Source organism: Etheostoma spectabile, chromosome 2, assembly GCF_008692095.1.
Source record: "Etheostoma spectabile isolate EspeVRDwgs_2016 chromosome 2, UIUC_Espe_1.0, whole genome shotgun sequence".
In the NCBI taxonomy this organism is placed as follows: Eukaryota; Metazoa; Chordata; class Actinopteri; order Perciformes; family Percidae; genus Etheostoma; species Etheostoma spectabile.
The window spans coordinates 23,198,898-23,219,643 of NC_045734.1; the positions used below are offsets into that span (position 1 = coordinate 23,198,898).

Here is a 20,746-nt window from a genome sequence, read left to right on the forward strand (position 1 = left end):
TATAAAACAATGACAAAGCAAATACATATTTTTCATAGAGGGCTTCTTTATTTTAAGGGAATATACCATTCAGGTACACATCCTATTTTACAAGATTTACACTTTATTACACATGACCGTCACATTTCCTCCAGGCTCACATTTAAATCTAACAAACAGCATGTATGATGTATAATGTATAATAATTTAACAGGTCTGTCTGAGTGACATGACATAAATAGAAATAGGGGAAATGAACTAAATGTTTTGGCAAAAAGAAATGTACATAATAGGATTGTCAGTGTGAAAAAGTAAAGGTAAACAAGTAAACAGTCCCAATCTAATTTTCAATGTCAAAATCTATCCATACATCATTCAGTTATATTAAACTGAATCTGTGCAAAAAGACAAACAGAATGGAAAGATAATACTGTTAATATCTTAACTATTACTCAGGCATATTAATATGCACTAATGTTACTAAAGCTGTGGAAAGAAAATCAGAACCAAACGTCTTTTTATTTACACCTTTAAAGATAACTGTATACTTAATCAGTGGAATAAAATGCAAACATATTAATGTCATATTAATAACTTAAATTGTGTGCTTCAGTTGATGTGATGAGAAGTGGACTTGCAGCTAGCTGCAATATTTGAATGTGAAAATATTCAAGGATGTGACAGTTGCTTTCATGCAGTTGTGAGTGGCTTGTCCTTCTCTTCTATCCCAGCTGCACGTTCCGCATTTTGACTCTGCTCCTTCTCCACGTTGATCAGTGTTTGTGGTGTCTTAGGAGGAGGGGACTCCTGGCTCTCAAGTGGACAGTTTTGCACCAGAGATGGATTTAGACAGAGGAAGGTCTGGTTGGTGTCAAGGGCATCCAGACTGGTCGTGGTTGTGACCACAGAATCACTGAAGATCGTGTTAGAGAAGACAGAGTTAAAAGTGAATGAGGAGCCAAAAAGGGACTCCTGCACAGGGGATTTGGGTCCGTCTGTGGGATCAAAAACCGTTGGGTCTCTGGGAGGTTTGACTGGGGGAATGGGCTCAGGCTCAGGCTCAGGCTCACTGTTATTGGCCTCTGGTTCAGGTTGACTTACTGTTTCCTCCTGACCCCCGCTCGCTTCTGAAACCTTGGCGGAAAGCGGGTCAGTCTTTACAGTTGACCTGCAGTCACTGTTTACACTGGAGCGCCGGGATGATCCCTCTGCGGTGGAAATTACACTGCTGGCTCGGGGGAGACTTTTGGGCGACCTGGGCCCTTTAAGTCGCCCCTCTTTGCCCAGAGGGGTTGAGAAGCAGTTGAGGCAACCAGACATTGAGGATGACTTGCCCTGAACATACAGTACTGTGATAGGCGAACAAGCTAAGGTTTGAGTAGTTTCAGCTTTGCTAGAGCTTGAATTTGAATTCATCACATTCGGCCCTGGGTTCATTTTGACTGTGCCTGTTGAATCTGACGAGTGACGCGTCACTTTCCCTCTTGGCCCCCTCCGGATGCTCTTTGTACCCCTTGTTAGCCAGAAGTCTTGAGAGAGCCCAGGCTTTCTCTGTTGTGGTGTAGACTGAATATCTGAATTCTGGCTGTTGACGATGGGCATGGTAGAGGCCTTCTCCCTGTGCCGCTGCTGCTGCTTCTGTGTGTGTTGGGGGGTGGAGGTATCACTGGGGGGCTGGAAGGAGGAGAAGGAGCGGCGTGATGGAGGCTGCTGGACAGGGCTGCTGCCATTTGACCATGGCTCATTTTCCAGACTCAGGCTGAACTCACCGCTGCTCTCACTTTGGGCACGACTCTGGACGCCATTCAGCCCTGGAAAGAGATTATAATGTTTTTCAAATAGCTACAATACAATATACTGTATGTATACACATTTTCAATTTTATCATGAAAACACAATATTCAATATGTTCCTAATGACCAACAGGGGGCCGCAGAACCAAGTCTGTCTAAAACAGTTGTTGGCCTCTGTAGTAAGCAGAGAGATTATTAAAAAACAAGGTCATGATGATTGCAATTTGATGGATTTGCTCTAATTCCCGAGCTGGTAATACATCTGTATGCTTGCTGAATCCTCTAAACCAGATATACACAGGGTTTTACCGTGATTTTGCAGCTCGTCGTCCTCCAATCCAGATGGCACAGCGCTATCATTTGAATCCTTGTCTGTGGGGCATAAAATGACAAAACAATGAATGGTTATACGTGATAGACACTTTTCAACACTTCCAGCTTCAACAGACAGACGCCTTCACTCTACTCTCTCCTCTACACACTATTCTAGCATCTAACTAATGAAGATGACATTACTCAAAACAGTGGTTCATGAATGCTTCTACCTGTCACCCAGAGCTCAGAAACATCTGGAGCAGTGTCGGTGGTGGTGTCAGTGGTTGTGATGGGGACGTGGCCAGATGGTGGAGTGGTGGGAAGATTAAGGTGGAGGATGGACAAGATGGAGGTGGTATGGGATGTGGACAATGCATTCTTCCTGTCCTCCACATAGGATTGTCCTTCTGCCTCTGACCCGTCGAGCCGCTCTGAGCTGCTTGCCCACTGATCCTTCTCGAACGGGGCTGAGGGGTACGCCAAGCTGCTCAGGGCTGCATTGTTGAACCAAGGAGTGGAAGAAGTGGGAAGTGGATGAGGGAGGGGGATAGAAAGGTGAACTGGTCATGGAGATTAGGAGGTATTTTTTATTCTATGGCGTGGAAAACACAGAGACAAGGGTGGCTTGCTTTCTCCATAGATCACACAATTGTCTAGAATTGGGCTATTATACTTTTGATCCTTACAGAACCGCTGGCTCCTGGTAGGGCAGAGTGCATGCAGCACCAGTGTCCCTTCTGCAATGCAGCATTTCTTTGACCTCTGATAAAATACCCCAGATTTTCTTAAAACATAGCTAGCACACTGCTAGAAAATCACTGCCGCAGATTCTTAAAAATGTCTAATTTAAGATAATTTAAGATAGTGATGGAATGAGATTGGCATGGATGGACACATTACTAACATATGACTGATGATTTACATCTGCTGGGAAGCATCCACACTTTACTCAACTAAGGTTATTTTGGTGTTATGGCATGTAGAAGTTAAACAATAAAGCATAGTTATACATTTAGTATAATCAAGTTAGCTGTGAAATAAAAAGCTACAGTCAAGAGGAGGGTAGACACCGGACCACAGTCTTTCTTACACATGGAACGACGGAAGAGGGACTTGACTTTGTCTCTGTCCTTCAGTCTGTTCCTCATACGGGGAAACATTTTGGTCGCTGTTAGACAGCAAAGTGCAGCCACATGGGAGGTAGACAAAGGAATGGATGCAAGCAGAGAGAGGGATATAAGAGAGGAGACAGGTAGGTAGGAAAGGAAATGAAAAGACAAAGGGAAAGAAGGTAGGCAGGGGTGAAGAAATATATTAAGAAACAAGAAAGACATGGGAAAGACATATTGAGGGCCGTTGAGGAAAGTTTACACACATCATGCGTCAGCACAAGTGACCCTTTGGACATGACACACACACACACACGCGCACACACACGCATGCACACACATGCTTATTTTTAAACACATTGCAACCCCTGCATTATTTATGTATTTATCACACAGTTTTACTTTAAAATCCATTTATTTGAGTTTTGGCGTCTCCTTGGAAAATTCTGAGGTGGAGGGGGAAGTTTTAAAGCCTGTTCTACAACTGCAACTTCATGTGCAGATGAATCGGCTGTGGATTTCACACCCGTGTCTCTCTGTCCTCTGGCTGTGGACTGGTCTTTACTTGAAAACACTCCTGAATGATCTTTGTGCCCTGCCTCTGATGATGATCTTACTTCCTGGTCTATGGCTGAAGCAGTGAAAGGGGGACTTTGGTACTTTGATGAGACCGGTTCTGCCAAGTTAATGGGGGATGACCTGGGGAATTCAAGAAGGTCATACTCACTGCTCTTACGATGGGGTGAGATGGCATCACCTGCTGAGGCCGAGCCTCCAGAGCCATCTGAGCTGATGAAGGAGCTGTTGTCCTGACAGGTGAGGTGTGGGTCCGTAAAGCCTGAGTTTGTGGGTGTGGGTGGGCAGTCGGGACCATGCTCACGGCTATTGGACTTAATCAACTTCTTCAGTTTTAGGGTGATCCAGTTTCCACGTCTGTGAAAGGGCAGACATACAAGAAGAAAGAGAAACCTTAACAGAATGAGACACAAATAACCCGTACAGGGAGGCCAGGCTGGTTGGCAGACGTATTGTAGAAGTATTGGGAAGTCAATCCCCAATCATGCAGAAGTGAGCTAGACAAGCAATGAATGTTCATGTTTTTTGGATATTCAGAATAAACAATGAACACTTAAAGCTGCTAATATCAATATTATTTTATTAAAGGAGACCTACTATGCATTTCTGTATTTTCTGTCATATCTTTAATGTTACAAATTTGACTGTTCATATTAAACGTGGCAAAAGCCTGTGAGACAAAACCTCAGATTTCCCTGTTCTAAACGCTCTGGTTTAACTGTTTTTTCTACTCTTGGCCCGGTTTTCTATATCTGCTCCAGGCAGCTACTGCAGTGTTAACATCACATACAGTATACTGCTACATGTACTGTAGCTCCATGCTAACATCAAGAAAACTTTTCAGATCACATGTCCGGTTGTGTAGTTTTTGGCTTAGAAGCCTTAAACGGTGATTTTTCACGTGTCCTGCTGTACAACGATTCAGAGAATCATGGCGCTCACTGTATTACTAACTACACTATGAATATTTCTTGAATGATTAAATAACTGTGTATATGAACTGTGATGTCTGTGAGCTATGAAATGACACAACTTGATACTTTTGTTAATTAGTACTACAGAGTACTGGATGTGAAACACATCCCTATTTCACCATAGTAGAGATAAAAAAAAATATTCATAGTTATCACTATTAGCAACTTACCTGCGAGGAGGGGATGGTTCATAAAATTTGTACTGGTCCATTATCTTTTCCTCCAGCTTCTCCTTCTGCCTCCTCAAATCATTAAGTTTGTCACTGAACAGAGACAGGCAAAGAGGGAAAACAGTTACATCGTCAATTGTGGTGCTGCTGTTGAATGTATTCTGTTTTTCTAAATCGGGTGAATTTTGTGCTGTTTACAAGTATCAATTGCTTAGCCTTAATGCCATTACTGTTACGTGCTGAAAATCAAAAAAATAGAATCTACTTATTGCTACATCATCTTGTCATGGTGTTGGCCCTATTTCCTTACATATACTGTCTCTCTTCAACGTGAAACAGATCCTTGCTCTCCATAGTCTGCTCCAAAAGGGTTCGGTTCTGTAGCATCAGGGTCTCGATCTGGCTGAGCAGGTGGCGATTCTCTTCCTCCAGGTTGCCCTTCAACTGGCCCAGTAGCTAAACATCATAATTGACAATAAAGTTGCATGTATGTAAAACACACACTATCATGCACTTATTTAAACAGTGCAATGAATTACTACGCATAAAGTCAGCTTACTGAGCCTTTGTAGAACTTTAAAGAGTCTTTTAGAGTCAGGCCTAGGTTAATAGGCAACTACAAGATAATGATATTATTCAACAGGCAATACCACACCAGCTCAACCTGCTGCATGTCAATACCTCACACTGGTTGGTGAGCTTTGTGGAGGTAATGTCCAGCTGCTGAAACTCCTTCTTGAGCTTGGAGAAGTCGGCCTCCAGCCAGGTGTGCTCCAGCTTGGCCTCATTCAGCTGGCTCTTGAGCTGCTTGTGATCCGTCGTTAGCAACTCGTTGTCGTTAAGAAGCTGACGGTATGTCTGGTTCAGCCTTAAAAAGATTTTATTTTTTTTAAGTTGTACGGTAATGTTTATCCCCTTGTTTGAGCTCAAATCCATGCATTAGTGTGTATTGTGTATGTCTGTGCCTCCTCACCAGTCCTTCTCGTCACGGAGCCTGCGACATTCAGCAGCAGTGGTCCTGTGCTGTTCTTTCTCCAGAGCCATCCTCAGCTGCTCTTCCTTCAGGGCTTTCTCCAGGTCTTCTAGCTTGGTACGCTGCTGCAACAGGCTATTGTACCTAAAGATACAACCAATACACACACATCAACATGTATAAAAACACACACAGGAATAGGGCTGGATATTGTCAATGATTTACCAAATTGATTTTATTCCCAATTCAATTTTACTTTTGATTCAATATCATTGAGGTTAGGAACATTTCAGTTATAATACCAATTTAGCTTTAATATGAAAGAGATTCAACAATTACAAGGTTCCCTCTAACCTGCTGCATACTTAAATGTATCAATGTTCACATTAAGAATCAACCCCAAAGCAATTACATGAATGTACTTTTTTTCTAACGTAAACACACAATAAAGTGCAGCTCTACAGACTCTACAGTCAGTGAGTATCGAGAGACATTTCATTCAGATATCTTGACTGACCCCTTTGAAAATGGCCTTGCCAGTTTTTCCCTCACCAAAATATAGCCTAACTTTGGAGGGTTATTTAACCCCTTTCCCGACAAGCTAGCATTACATAGTAGGCTACTATGTGTACCAATGGACTCCTAAGGGCTTCCAGTTTCGTATGATACAGACAACAATCGATTCTTGAATTATATGAAGCAATATTGGATCATTCAAATTAAAATCGATTCAAATCAGAAAATCAATTCTTTTAAACCCCGTCCTACACAGGAACATGTCGGGATCTTGTACAACATGGCCTAACAATAGTGCACCTGTCCTGCAGTGTGCGATGCTCCAGCTCCAGAGTACGATGGGCGTTTTTCACACAGCCATGCTTGCCCATCAGGGCCTCGTACTCCATAGCTTGCCGCTCATGCAGAGCTGCCAGCCGCTCGTGATCTCGTAACAGCTGCTCATGAACAACGCGCAGGTCTTCGCGTTCCCGCATGGCGCCGTCACGCTCGCTTTCTGTGCCCGACTGGTGCTGCTGCAGCTGAGCATTCTGGGCCATGAGGGAAGCACTCTGTGAGTTCAGAGTGGATTTTTCCACCTGGGGAAGAAAGGGACCCAGTTGATGGAGCATTTCAGTGTGTACTGTCTGCATGCATCTAATTTAATTTTTTTTGGATTTAAGCTTTATTTATTCAGGTAAGTCAACTATATATTCACACCTGGAAGCTACCCAGTCCAACCACTGAGCAGCTCCACTGGAGTGGTTGGTCAAGGGCACCTCAGTGGTGGAAATGAGGGAGGGACAATAAATACTGATGCTGAGGCTTGAATAAACATACATATGTGTGTACGTCAAGTGTATCAAAAAGAATAATGTGTGTTGTAGTGGCACCTGCAGGTTAGCGTTGTGTGTCTGCAGGGCTGTGTTGTTCTCCTGCAGTGAGGCAGCCTGCCTCTGCAGTGCGAGGACCTGAGCCTGCTGGCTGTCAGACTGACTCTCCAACTGCCTCAGCTGGGCCTGCATAGCCTGGCGCTCTGCCTCCAGTGTTGCATTCTGGAGTGGAGAAGAGAACATTATTGTAAAATGTGACATGACAACAAGGACAACGTCAGCATCAACATCCAAAGCAAGTGCTTTAAAAAAGGTCAACCACTCACATTCCTCTCCACTTCAATGAGACGGTCTTTGAGCTTCAGCAGTTCCTTGGTGGCCTCCTGGCTTTCACGCAGCCATTCGCTCATTACCTTGCCAGTCTCTTTGGGAGGGGTGGAACTTGATGCTGTCCACTCTTCCTCATGCCTCTGCTGCAAGGCCTCATAGCTCAGCTTCACCTGTAGTGTTGAATGTTAAACACGTGATTTTTTTTTCTCAAATGTGACATTAACAGGTTTCCAAAGTTGAACTCTATGACTTACAGTCTTGAGCTCCTGGCGCAGCTGCTGGTTCAGGGTGGAAGATTCCTGCAGACGAGCCTCCAAAGATGCCATCTTGTCCTCTTTAATCCGAAGAGATTTTTTTAGAGACGACTCTAATTCCGACTCCAGCATCTTAAACCTACTGCATAGAGGAAAGAAGGACTGTTGTACCAACTGTGGCATTATAAAGCGTAATTTATTCTTCTGCGGTAAATCCATGCCGTGGCTACGTAGATAGGTACGTGGAGACACGGATCCCTATGCTGTAACCTACGCTGGACCCTATGCCAGACCCTACGTCGGACCCTACGCTGAAAAATTTAACTACACGTCACAGTGGTGCATGTTGCTCGGCTTTGGCTTGATAGCGTTGTATTTCCCCATACTCATTTCCTGGTTCTCCTTCTCCATAAACAACATAAAATCAAGAAGAGGGTTAACTTTTCCAGCTACAGATTTTCCACCGTGGTCAGAAAGCACAGGGGAGGCACTCTAGATTTGGTACTCGCTCTGAAGCTAATCACTTAGTCACTCTCTTACTCGCTCTACTCCACATTCCCCAGACACACACACATGCCGGCCCTGCTTTTTCCTAAAGAGATTGACGCACACACCAATGCACAAGTATAAACTTCAGGCCACTTACGTAGGCAACGGCAAAAGCGTGGAGCCTCCGCAGAACCATAAATCATGCTTAACCCTCCTCATTTCTTATCATATTCACTTCAAAGGTTACAGGATGGAAACTCCAAGCAGTATGTAAGCACCTGGTGTCTGGAGCCTCTTGTTCAGCCTGCTCTGCACTCTCCTGGCTAAGGGCCTTCATTTCCAAATCATGGGCAAGCCTCTCCAGTTCATTGTTTCTCTGCTGGGTCTTTAGCTTCTCGCTCACCAGCTCCTAAAGATGGACAGTATATGTGGATACACATTTTATTTTTTTGAAAGAGATTTTTATTGACATTTAACATCATTTTTGGAACTTAAGGCAAGTTTTAACCATAGATATAATGTTTCATATCGTCAGGATCAGGAGATAATGACAATAAAAAATTTAAAGAATGTTTTGATTTGTGCTAAAATTCTAACTTCAAAGTTAGGACATAATTCCAAATCCACATAACTAAATGTTAAAAAACAATTCTCATCTTTATGTTAATCTGCAGGCCTGGTTACAAAAACAAATTGTCATAGAAACAACAGACCATTGCACGTGTCAGAGCCTTCATATTAGGACATAAAATGCAAAATGCAGAACACACTGTAAAGCATACATTTTACAGGTATGTTTTACTCGCTTTCATCTAATTTTTCAAAATGTATATTTGTAGTTAGGAGTTATAGATCCTAGTTTACATGTGTAGATAAAATCTAGCCAAAACCTGTGTAAAACACATGCACACTGCTGCTGTAAAAAACAGTGCATTATCAGTGAAACGTCAGGGCAGATTATTTATTCAGTCAGCGTAAACTGGACAGCACAGACTTCCTCTAACCTCTCTGAGGGTGGCCAGGGTCCTCTGGTCGATAGCAGCTTGCTTGCTCAGTTCTCTGTTGTCTCTCTCCAGGCCTTTCACCCTCTCAGCAGTCTCCCTTAACCCCTCCACCTCCTTAACAAGAAAACGCATCTCCCTTTCCAAGCTGGCAATAGAGACATTGCTGCTGTCTAAGTTGGCTTCCTGGATTTCAGCCTGTGAAAGAGGAAAGTAGAACAGTAGCCTTGTAAGTCTTCCAATCATTACCCTACCTTAGTTTTGCATCTAACACCTTATCTTTAGAAAACAAGCCTGATTACCTGCTGGCGGAGTCGTCGATTCTCTTTCTCTAGATGTCTCTTTTCCCTCTCCAAGACTGTGGTTTCTTGCTCCAGGCTTTGCTTCTCTGTTTCCAGTTTCTCCAAGCGCCGCGCAGAGATCCGAAGTTCTTCTAAAGTGGCCTGCAGACTCTGGTTCTCTGCTTCCAGCTCCTGAACTTCTGCCTCCAGGCGCTGAACTTTACGGTCTAAAGAGACGGAGGGTGGGTAGAATAAAACTTAGTTATTTTATGCGAGAATCACTGATTCTTAACCGTCGGTTTAATCTACAGAACCTACCAGTATTATCGAGGGAAGTCTGTAGATGCTGGTTAGCTGTGTCTAGGGCCCTGCACTTGGCCTCCAGCCGCTGTGTTTGCTTGCTGGCATAGGAGGAACGTGTTGGCAGACCTGTGAAGATGCTGTCATGGCAGGGACTGCTGCTCTTTGAGCCAGGGGAGCTTTCCCGTGATCCAACAAAACAATGGAGCCTATTGTGATTGTTTTCTAAGACTTCCAGATCAGACATCAGTTCTTTGAAATGGTCTCCATCCTCTAGCTCTCCTTTCTCCTTAATATGAAGGTCTGGCTTCTCGGTGAGAAGGATCTCACTCTGAACTCCCTCCAGCTCTCCCTCTGCATGGAGTGGCTGATGGCAGTGTGACCCTCCATTCAGCATCTGCTGTGTTACTGTGCTGAGCGGGAATACATTAGTGTGGTTTTCTATATGTGAGCAGGTGGTTTGCAACCCTTTGGGTTCATCTGTTGACAAGGTACAGTTGTTGGTGCTGCAGACCACCTTGCAGACATGTTCACACTGGAGGTGGTGGCCATGTTTGGACTGCGCACTGTTGTTAATAGAGGCAGCTCTGAATTCCTCTATGCTCCTTAATAGACTTTGGTTCTCCTTCTCCAGCTTCAGTAGCCGACTGCGGGTCCTCTCACTCACCTCCTCGCTCAAAGTCTGCTGGCCTGTACACAAACACATGGTGGCAATTAACCAAAGGACATGACAACTTGAGATGGACAAAATGAAAGACTAGTTGCAAACATTTAAAGGCTTTTGGTACGCAGAGACACACTTTATAAAGTGTATATTCTTATTATATCTGTGCACAGTTTGAATTTTTCTTGAGTCTAGCTCAGTAAGCCTATTAAATAAGATAATTCTGTAGGATCTGTAGCAGAATGGTAAACAACACAAGCGCTATGTTTTTAAACTTTGTCATACATATAATTCTACATTACAATCATAACAATATACAGTTAATTGACTTTAACAAAAAAGATTACTGACATAAATATGTTTACAACAATTTAAACATCTACTGATCTGTGGACATCTAGTAAATGAGCTTAAACTCTAGGTCCTGTTGCAGAGACATAAAGAAACAGATAAGAGAAGTAAATAAAAGTGACATAATTTAAATATCAATTTCCTTATTTTCCCTACTATTCCAACAAGTCCCATCCGTTTATTGTTCCTTTACTTCATCTTACTCTTAGGGCCCATTCAGACCAAAAAAAGTAATCTGTGGTGTGGGAGTGTCACTGAAATGGCCCATTTGTTTGACGTCTTGTTGTGTTCCTTAACTCCCCAATTTAGCAGAAGTAGACTTTCAGAGTTACTTTTTCTGTCAGAGCCTTTATAGATCTCAACATTTTCCGACCGCACTTGAAGGCAGCTTCATTTCACAGAGAAAGAGAGAGAGAAAAAAGACGAGTGAGACCGATTGACAGTGCTTTGTTGTTTGTCAAACATTCAAGTCTGATCACTGGTTACATGATTGGCTACCGCAGCGTGACGTGGGGTTGCGTTTCTTTAAAAGTTGAGTCGGTCTTAACTCTGCCGCAGGCCGAGTTACCCCCTTTCAAAATGAATGGAAAGACTGGCGTTATTGCCCCACCATCTAACAGCCAACACAGCTTGCCTGAATGCCGACTTACCCTGGGAGTTCTCAGTGGTCTTGGCGAGCTGCTCTAACTCCCAGCCCAGGTGCTGGGACTCTTCCATGCTCCTCCTTTGAGCCAAACAGAGAGACAGGTTTTCCTCCTGCAGCTCCTCAATGCGCCTCCGATCTGCATTCCTCTCCTGAAGACCAGACACAAAACATTAGCAGCAGAGGTATGAGTACAGACTCTGTCCAGCCGCTCGAAAGCCGCAGAAGAGGCTTAATGCAACGCAACACAACGGTAAAAAAGAAGACACCTCCTTGTGTGCAGATGTCTGACCTGTTCCATGTCATGGACCCGGGCCGTCAACAGCAGACTGTGCTTCTCAAGCTGGTGGATTTTATCGGAACGTGCCCTCCAGCCTGCCAACTGATCCTCCAACACCTCTTTGGTCTCCTGTAGCACCCTGTTATCCTCCTTTAGCTCCTGAAACACACACACACAAACCATGAATATGTGATTGTTGCATCAGAGTATTCAGTGATTCAATTCCAAGAGAGATGCTTTATTGATCTTATTTTTATATATACAAAAACCTATACACGCACTAATGGAGAGATGTCAGAACGTGGGGGGAGCCCATTAAAGCCCCCCCCCAGCAGTAGGTGCTTTGCTCAAGGACATCTCAGCAGTGCCCAGGAGGTGAACTTGCACTAGACTACAGTCCGGGAACTTTCTGGGTCCCAAGCGAAGTCCCCACGGACTGAGCTACCGCTGCCACAAAGCATACATATAATTATAATATCATGTCTAAAATTACAGGTAAGGAATTTGTAAGACTGCATCAACCTCCACGTTGGCTTTGTAGAATTCCATCTTGTGCAGTTGCTCCCTGTAGCGTCCCACTTCGCTCTCCAGCTTGTCCGCCTTCATTGCTCTCTCTCTCAGGGCGTCCAGCTCGTCACGGTAGGTGCGGGATGCACGGGCGTCTACAAGCAGCTGGGAGTTCTGGTGGTGGAGATGTGAAGCATATCTAGTCCTGTAAGTCTTTAAAGGTGCCCTGCCACATGTATTCCATTACTTTATGGTAATTTCTGAAGTTCTACCATGGACTTTGTAACATTTTTTGTGGAAAAAAGGCCTTGGTTACCATGTTTCAAGCCATTCTAGCATTGTATAGAAAGGCTGCAGGAAGACTCAGCTTGATTGGTGCCAGTTCTCATTTAAATTCAATGACTAACAGCTAGCCAATGAGAGCCTGGCTAACAGCATCCTTTACCTAGCGCAACTGGGCGAGCTCATGAATAGTAATGAGCTCAGGCGACATGAAGTCAGACTGACCAGCTTTTGTATTTGGCCTGATTTCTCTGCTTATTTATTTTCAGTGGCTAAAGCTGTCAGACATTTAAAGCTGCATTGATCAATGTTTTATAATAACAGTAAATCAAATGAGTACTTTTATTGTGAAAGGGTAGTGAAGAACACACAGAGAATTATCACCCCCACTTTACAGTTCCCCTTTAGCTTTCCATTTTTTAGCAGAAAAAGTTAGCAACTAGCTGGTGGAACATTTAGCAGCTTGTAAAGCCAGATATGTCCCTCAATTAATGCTGCTTTATTTTGCAACAAATGTTTTGTTGTTGAAAACATGTGAACCATGCTAATATGTGTAGCCATAAGGCTTAAACAGAGAATACACATTTCAGACAAAGCCCTGCAAGCTTTTGTAATATCAGAGTCAAGGTTTAAATTTCCTTTCATTAAGCACTGCCCTGCAGCAAAGTGTGGCGTACAACAGTCTGTATAATCTGCAGAGAGTACAGGAGTTTACTGTGTGTCCCCATCTGAAGGAGCTGCAATTTGTTTTTTGTATTTTCAAACCTCCTGCTGGATCCTCTTCAGCTCTGCCTCCATGTTCTCCAGCTCATGTCTGCTGTCCAGCATCTGCTCACTCTTCTCCTCTCTGATGAGGTCAGATTTGCAGTCCAGAAAGACGTATTCATTAGTGTGCATTACTTACTATTTTTCTGCAATACTTTTACATATACTAATATGTATACTGCAAATGACCAAACACAAATGCCCCTTTGAAATGTTGTTTCATATGCTAAGTAGGCTATCATTAATAGTGTTGTTAGAAACTTGCATTGCACTAACCTACATATACTTGATTGTCGAGAAACAGATGCGTGTGAGAAGAGCTGTTGCTTATGTTTAATGTATTTATGCACATGAAAGAAGTGTCTTTGTCTAGGGCCATACATGATGTGCTGTGTGATATTGTGTTTGCTCAGAGGCAGCAGGATGTGAATCTGAGCATCCCAACAAGAGAGGACAATACAGCTGATAATATGGGATGGAGAGCAATAATGGAACTGAGATTTTGATCGGATCAGGGTTAGTGTGTGTGTGTGTGTGTGTGTGTGTGTGTGTGTGTGTGTGTGCGTGTGTGTGTGTGTGTGTGCAGTATCCACTGAAATGCAGAGCTAATGTGGGTCAGTGGTGGTATACAGCCATGGAACCAGTAATGTGGGCCAAACTCCCAGAGGCAACTCTTATCCTGTACTCTCTATCTCTCTCTCTCTCTCCCTCTCTTTCTCTCCCTCTCTCATGCTCTCTCTCTCTCTCTCAACAATCATTGTGGGGCAGGACAACTTCTACCAGTGTGTGTTTGATCTCATGCCATTTGCGTTGTATTTAGATCTCAGATAAACACTTTCCTTTGCATTGGCGTGTTTGCTGTAAGATGCTTTTATGACTAGCCATGTTCCCATTTAATTGTCAAAAAAATGATGCATTATTGTTTATTAAACTATCCATTATACTTCAAATAGTGTTTCTTTTCCTCATGTTTAATTGCATTGCATATTTTATTTTTTTTGGAAAATAAAATAAAGTGTTAGGTACTCACAGTTCTTGTCTAAGTCGTCTAATCTTGGCCTTAGAATCAGCCAGCTCCACAGCCAGGTGTTGCTGTGTCCCTGTCTGCTGCTGCATGCTGGGAGAATAGCTGCCAGACTGTGGGCTGGAGGGGGTATTGAGCAAGCTAACAACACCTTCCTTTTCCTGCATTAGCTCTGCTATAGTCTGCAAGCAAGGACAGGTCAGGATTAGCTTTAGCATAGGACCCAATACAAATTGAAAATCTGTGCACTCAGAGTAGAACTGTAAAAACGTGTTGATTGAAACTGTTCTCTCTATAGAGAATTTCCATGTCTTAACAAGCATACTTTGTAGCTACTTTAAAACAAATATACAACTTCATGTAAACGTTATGTTTGGATTCAAACACAGGTTTAGATAAAAAATGCAATTAATAAGAATCTCTTAAACAATCAGAATAAATGATGACAGAATGTCACATATACCTCTAGATGGGTGTCCCTCTGGTTCAGCAGTTGTCTGAGGTGTGTGGCCATATTCCTCGCTACGGCCTCCAGCTCATCTGGGTACACCTCGCTGGATTCTAACCACTGCAGATCCAGCACGTTCTCCTGACTATGAGTCAACTGGTAAATATGGGAAGGGACATTCAGGGTGGCAGAAAAAAGCACAATATAATGTGAGAGACTATAAAGTGGCACACAGATCCTCAGGATGCAGCTACAAAATGACCTACACAGTTACTTTTTTCACTTCCCAATAAACCCTTAGAAACTTTTATAAAAAACTTTATTTCTCATAATATATACAGTATATTTATAATTATAGCTAACACAAACAACTGTATTCTTTCTTTTCCCCAGGTACGAGCATGACTACACACAAACTTATATCCAGCACGACTGTGGCATTTCAAAGCTAATGTCATATAAAGTCAGGTACCTCCTGAATATGTGCAGCTATGGCAGCTTTTGTGTCAAAGTCAAGCATCCGGATCCTCTCGATGTACTCCTCTTTTCTCTCACACTGAAAGTGAAAATGTTATAAGATTTAGATCTCCACAGCTCATAAAGTCTGTTTCAGGTTTTCTTCACAGCCATAATCAGATAGGCAGATTTTACCTGAACTGCACATCCCAACAGCAGCAGCAAAAGCTTCTTCATTTCCGCCAGACTTTGTTCTAAGGGGGGGGGGGGAAAGTTCATTATCTGAAATAGAACTTATCAGGTTGAAGTACGGAGGGCTGCTGGCCTGGATTTAAGTTGAATAGAGTGCTGGCCGGTGAATTTAGGTCACCATTTGCCAAACCCTTACCATCACAAGCCTGTGCAGTTATCAGACTGATAGAGTGCAATTGAATTAAAACTGTATCAGAAACTTTCTTAAAAACCTAACACAGTCTGTCTGTGGGGAAATATTGTAAATGTTTTCAGTACAGGGAGCATTTTTAAGGGAAAACTGCTGCTTGATTTTCACTGTTGACTAATTAAAAACAAAGATCATCACATTTTTTGCATTGTTGACATTTTCTATATGCAATTACCAATTAAATTGTTGCTAGTAGTTGAATTTAGTTTTATTAGCAAACAGTTTCAAAGGGGACATGTGTTAATTTTCAGGTTCATGCTTGTATTTTGGGTTTCTACTGGAACATGTTTAAATGCTTTATGATAAAAAACATGGTTTTTCCTCATACTCTTTGTCTGATAAAACCTGCAAAGTATAGTATAGTATAGTATAGTTTAGTATAGTTTAAAGGAAAAGTTTCTGATTACGGGCTGTGTGTATTTTTCTGTTGACTGTGCGTTTTCATACTTTCACAGTATGTCATAGCAAACATGTGATATTTATGATTTTATTTAATGTTTTTAATATATAATATTTTAATAAACTTTTATTTATTTCTTAGATCTTTTAATTCTACCAGTTTAGCAATGACACTAAATTTATAATACACATGTCCTAATCCTAGCTGAATGAATGGAAATCAATGCGCTGCTTAATGAGTATCAGCAAACAGACTAACCAGGCTTCCAACCACATAATGACTTTGCAGCTCCAATAGAGAGGAGAGATAAGTAATAAAAGAGCATACCACAGTAAGGAGTCCTGCCTAGCAACAACACGTTTGGCAAAGGAATCATGATTAATTGTCTCAGATTATCCTGCAAAAAAAACAACAAAGAGGGACAAGGGAAATGGATGGAGAGAAATAAGGGAAATAAGCACATTTTATTCCAAAACTGAAACAAGGACAGAATACAACATTTCTTGTGGTCGAGCCAAAGTGCTTGAATGGACAGGGATGTATGTATGTACAGCACATAGCAGCTGCTTTAACACGTGTATAGAAACACAGCCAACAAATGGAGGAGCGCTCTGAATGGGTCGATGACAGAGCCAGAATCCCTGGTGCAGTGGGAAAATCCACCAAAAGTATTAAGTACAGCCTTGTATAAGGCTATGAATGGCTTGCGTGTGTGTACAGTATGTGTGATTATTGGGCGTGGAGCTGAGAACAAGTCATTAGCAAATCATGCTAACAACCACCCTAAACTAAGATGGTGAACATGGTAAACATTAAACCTGCTAAACGTCTGCATCTTAGCATTGTCAACATTATAGCATGCTTACATTAGTATGTAGCTCTAAGTAGCATTGCATTAAAGTAAATGAGAGCTAGCATGGCTGTAGAGACTCTTCAGTCTAATTTTCCAACCAGTGGAAAAATTAAATCCTTTAACTGACTTTACAAACATAAACAAATAACCCAAATTGGACCAGCACTGATTGTGGTTTTCACATGACAGCAGTTAAAAGATGCAAGAGCTGCCCTACATCTGCTTTTACTGCTACAAACGCATTCAAGAGTTATTTTAATATGGGCAAAAGCATAAAAAGAAGCTGCAGTCTGTTTCAGGCATAAAATCATTCTGACATTTTTTTCCCTGTTAGGTCCATGGATAGAGAGCTGCAACGACCGTGATCAGAGTGACTAAGAAGTTACCAAACATTGAGTTTACCAAGAATAACCACAGTAAAAACAATGATTAGATATGATGATACCGGATATACTATAAATCTGTGTGCAAACATAGCATTTAACCCCCCATCATTCCTTTCATGTGCTAATCAAAAGAATTTGACTGTCCCGACCTCAGTGAAATTACTTTTCTTGTGCTCTTAACTGGAGAAAGCTCAGCTTAAAAGGTATTTAATTACTCTGACACAGACAGCAAATCCAAGATTCAGTAGTGTCTGCCCACAAATCTTGTGACTTAGTTTGTCGCTCTAAAGCTCTGTCTATCTGTCTGTTTGTCTGTATGTCTCTGTCTCTGACATATAGGCCTACACCCTAGTGAGTCTGTCTCTCTGTTGGTATGTCTCTCTGTCTGCCTGTCTGTGAAACTGACTGCAGCTTTACGGTGGCTCTGTGCTCCGCTCTAACCTCACTCCTGGGCTGATTACACAGATGTGTCGTGGCTGATATTTAGGGCACCAGCTTAACAAGAACTAGTTGATCTACCAAATATCTGATTCGCGCATGTGTGAGCCAGGGTGTGCGTGATGGATGATGCATAATTGGAAAATCCAAGTTTTATGTTCCATGTTCAGATACCATAATCTCATGTAGAGAGATGGAAAGCTTAGCAGCCTGTATCTTTGATAACACGGCTGAAAAACAAGAAGAGGGAACATCCAAAACTCACCAGATAATACGTCTTGATTTGCTGGACGAGGAAGTTTAGGTTCTGGATTCTCTGACTTGGATCCCTGCTCACTTTGTTTGCACCCTGAGGAGTAGCCGAGGGATTTCTAAAGACGGCATGCAACATAAAGGCATTTTACTTGACATTTCTGCTAATTACAAACAAATGGTTGTCAGTGAAATGGAGTAAGAGGAAGAAGAAAAGATGGTTAAAGTCTTAGCTCTGGGATCACCATGAAAACATGTATGAGGTCTCTATTCATTCCTAACTTTAGCCTGTGTGACATCATTCCTTTCAGCCAACAAACAGTACTCTTTTCGAGCCAAATGGGGTGGCATTAGACTTTGTAACCCAAAGGAAACCATTTAGCTGGATTCTCAGGCTGTTGGCTCGGGCCTTATGTAGTCTGGGGCTGAACTGTCATACATTATAGCTGAAATGCTATCATTCATGAACCTTTGTGCAGGAACGATTGCTAGCAAAGCGATGGACTAAAATGGGTATCACAAGTACATTAGTTATTTTAAGAATATTTTTGGGGCGTTTTTAGGCCTTTATTGTCAAGACAGCTGAAGACATGAGGGGGGGGATGACATGCAGCTAAGGGCCACAGGTCAGAGTTGAACCCGGGCACGCTGCGTTGAGGAGTAAACCTCTATATATTGGCGCCCGCTCTACCAACTGCGCTATCCAGGCGCCCATTGTTAGTTATTTCATGACTGGGAAAAGACAGAAAGACATAATGGATGAAAGAGAGACAGAGATGCTGCCTAGCTGCCCAGTGCATCACATTTTTTAGTTTGCCTGTCTCCATCTCAGTGCTGTTTGTCCTGTTTATGTGTCTCTCCTCCCTCCCTCCCATCTGTGTCCCAATGCCTCAATACAGCAGCATCAAGACCCTAATCCCAAAGGGTCTCCCAATCCAAGAGATTATCCCGCCTCTTCCCCTCCCCTCGGCGCAGCATTGTTTTGCATTTGGAGCTGGTGATTGTGACCCTCGGGGATAAGTGGGATGAATGGATACTGTAGAGTTGGGGTGGCTAGACAGCATTATCCACAAGTGCATTGGGTCATCAGTTTTTTCACCCTTTCTTTGCAACTCTTCAATTTCAGTTCTACCATCAATGTCTGAAGTGTTGACCCAACATAAAGACTAAAGCTAGAGTCTCGCCACCTGTCAGCTCACAGGAGTTTTTGTCACATTGTAAATTGCCAAAAGGCCATCAGTTAGAGTTTGTTAAGGGTGAGGGTAATTCCCTCAGAACATAAGGCACCCAAATCATAATCTCTTAAGTAGCGTCTTGACAGTATCTATGATGTCCCTCATGTCTTGACAGATTTTTAGTTGTTTTCTTCTGTCCCTCAGTGTCTGTAACTGTAATGCTAATTCTAACATTTTTTTGAGAAACCCTAACCTGTAAGTAATGAGGAAGTTGCATTTAAAGAGCTAGAAGCTGCAGACTACAAAGATCCCCTTTTATTACTGCAAAGTGACAAAGCCAGTACTGTTTGTGCCTGGATAAGAATGTTAGCTTGATACTGTATCAGCTGCTATAAATGGCATGAGGGGAGAAGATAACGTATTATTAAAACATGACTTAATTGGGGTTGTTTGCTAGTGTTTGAACAATTAATCATAAATTAATTACATTTGCTATATAAAGTTTATGAGAGCCAACAGCTTCAGAACACAGGCTACTAATCTTAACATCCATCTGGACACCGCTCACAAGATTAGAAATGTGAAAAATGAAATACAAGATGCAAGAACAAAGCTGTGGCATGAAGTGACTTACATTTGTGTCATTATGTCATTCAAAAAAACTCCATCCAGTAATTCAGAAAAGTCCAAGTGCATGCCCCCATCATATGGCATGAATGTCTTCACCTAAATAACACAGAGAATATACAAGATGACAGGTTGATATCGCAGTCTGGCAGGAAATCAGAGCCTTCTGCAATTACTTACCCAAGTGACAAGTGGGCTCAGCATGAATTGATCCAGACAGGGCAGAAAAACTCCAATTTCCATGGTTACCAAAGTTGTGGGTGATAAATCTTAACAGAATATCCCAGTTGTGTCAATCAGGAAAAGACAGGTAGCAACACACTACATTTCCTTCAGAAGTGAGGCAGTCTTGGACGAGTGCACCATCCAAATCGTCCCATGCATCTTATTTAAACTAGTTGATGATTTCCTCCGCGGTTGTACACATTGCCGGCGTTTTTACTCACAGACTTCCCTAGATAGCTTAGCAGCTACATTCGCGACATTCGGCAGTTTAAACGTCACCAGAGCGGTGTTCAAGCACAGTCCTATCCGCATTTTATCCCGCAACAGCACACACACACATACACACACGCGCGCGCGCCAACGTCCTCCTTGGCCCTCTCTGCTGCAAAGGCATCTGCCGTCAGTTCCCCCGAGCCCCCCTCCTCCTCCCAGCTTCCCTGCTCGTCACACAGACAGAGTCGAACTGATGTAGGCTATCGGAGATTTCTTTTACAAATACTTCACCAAAAGTGACAGTTAAGCCAACTGTGCTATTTCCTTTTAAAAACTCTTGGACTAGACAGCATAACACGAGATGTCCCCTCCCTAGTTTGGATACAGCAGACGTGCTAATGGAGCTATCTGAAATATCTTTGCCTTCTAATCTGTCACCATGA

General features: G+C 42.6%; 1 protein-coding gene and 1 long non-coding RNA gene across 6 annotated transcripts; one reads left to right on the forward strand and one right to left on the reverse strand.

The window, feature by feature from the left end:
- Window positions 1-26: 26 nt before the first annotated feature.
- Window positions 27-20,677, reverse strand: LOC116706233 (girdin). Of its 5 annotated transcripts, none has more exons than XM_032542947.1 (29): window positions 20,046-20,677; window positions 19,873-19,964; window positions 18,077-18,182; window positions 16,462-16,531; window positions 15,488-15,546; window positions 15,309-15,392; window positions 14,852-14,992; window positions 14,395-14,570; window positions 13,365-13,446; window positions 12,333-12,491; window positions 11,823-11,969; window positions 11,538-11,682; window positions 9,891-10,562; window positions 9,594-9,799; window positions 9,295-9,489; window positions 8,569-8,699; window positions 7,802-7,940; window positions 7,544-7,717; window positions 7,278-7,439; window positions 6,706-6,983; window positions 5,890-6,033; window positions 5,598-5,784; window positions 5,227-5,372; window positions 4,917-5,009; window positions 3,924-4,129; window positions 3,178-3,255; window positions 2,318-2,581; window positions 2,082-2,144; window positions 27-1,790 (listed from the first exon to the last, which is right to left on the reverse strand). In XM_032542947.1, exons 1-29 carry the CDS (start codon window positions 20,106-20,108, stop codon window positions 670-672), a joined length of 5,583 nt encoding a protein of 1,860 aa, XP_032398838.1. In that variant the 5' UTR covers window positions 20,109-20,677; the 3' UTR covers window positions 27-669. The 5 variants fall into 5 exon arrangements, with proteins under 5 accessions (XP_032398838.1, XP_032398828.1, XP_032398847.1 ...); XM_032542937.1 differs by having other exon boundaries at window positions 7,802-7,943; XM_032542956.1 differs by lacking the exon at window positions 3,178-3,255 and having other exon boundaries at window positions 7,802-7,943.
- LOC116706366 (uncharacterized) lies at window positions 3,901-4,330 on the forward strand. The gene is made up of 2 exons (XR_004336216.1): window positions 3,901-4,012; window positions 4,105-4,330. It is a non-coding gene; the product is annotated as an uncharacterized LOC116706366 (long non-coding RNA).
- Window positions 20,678-20,746: the final 69 nt, after the last annotated feature.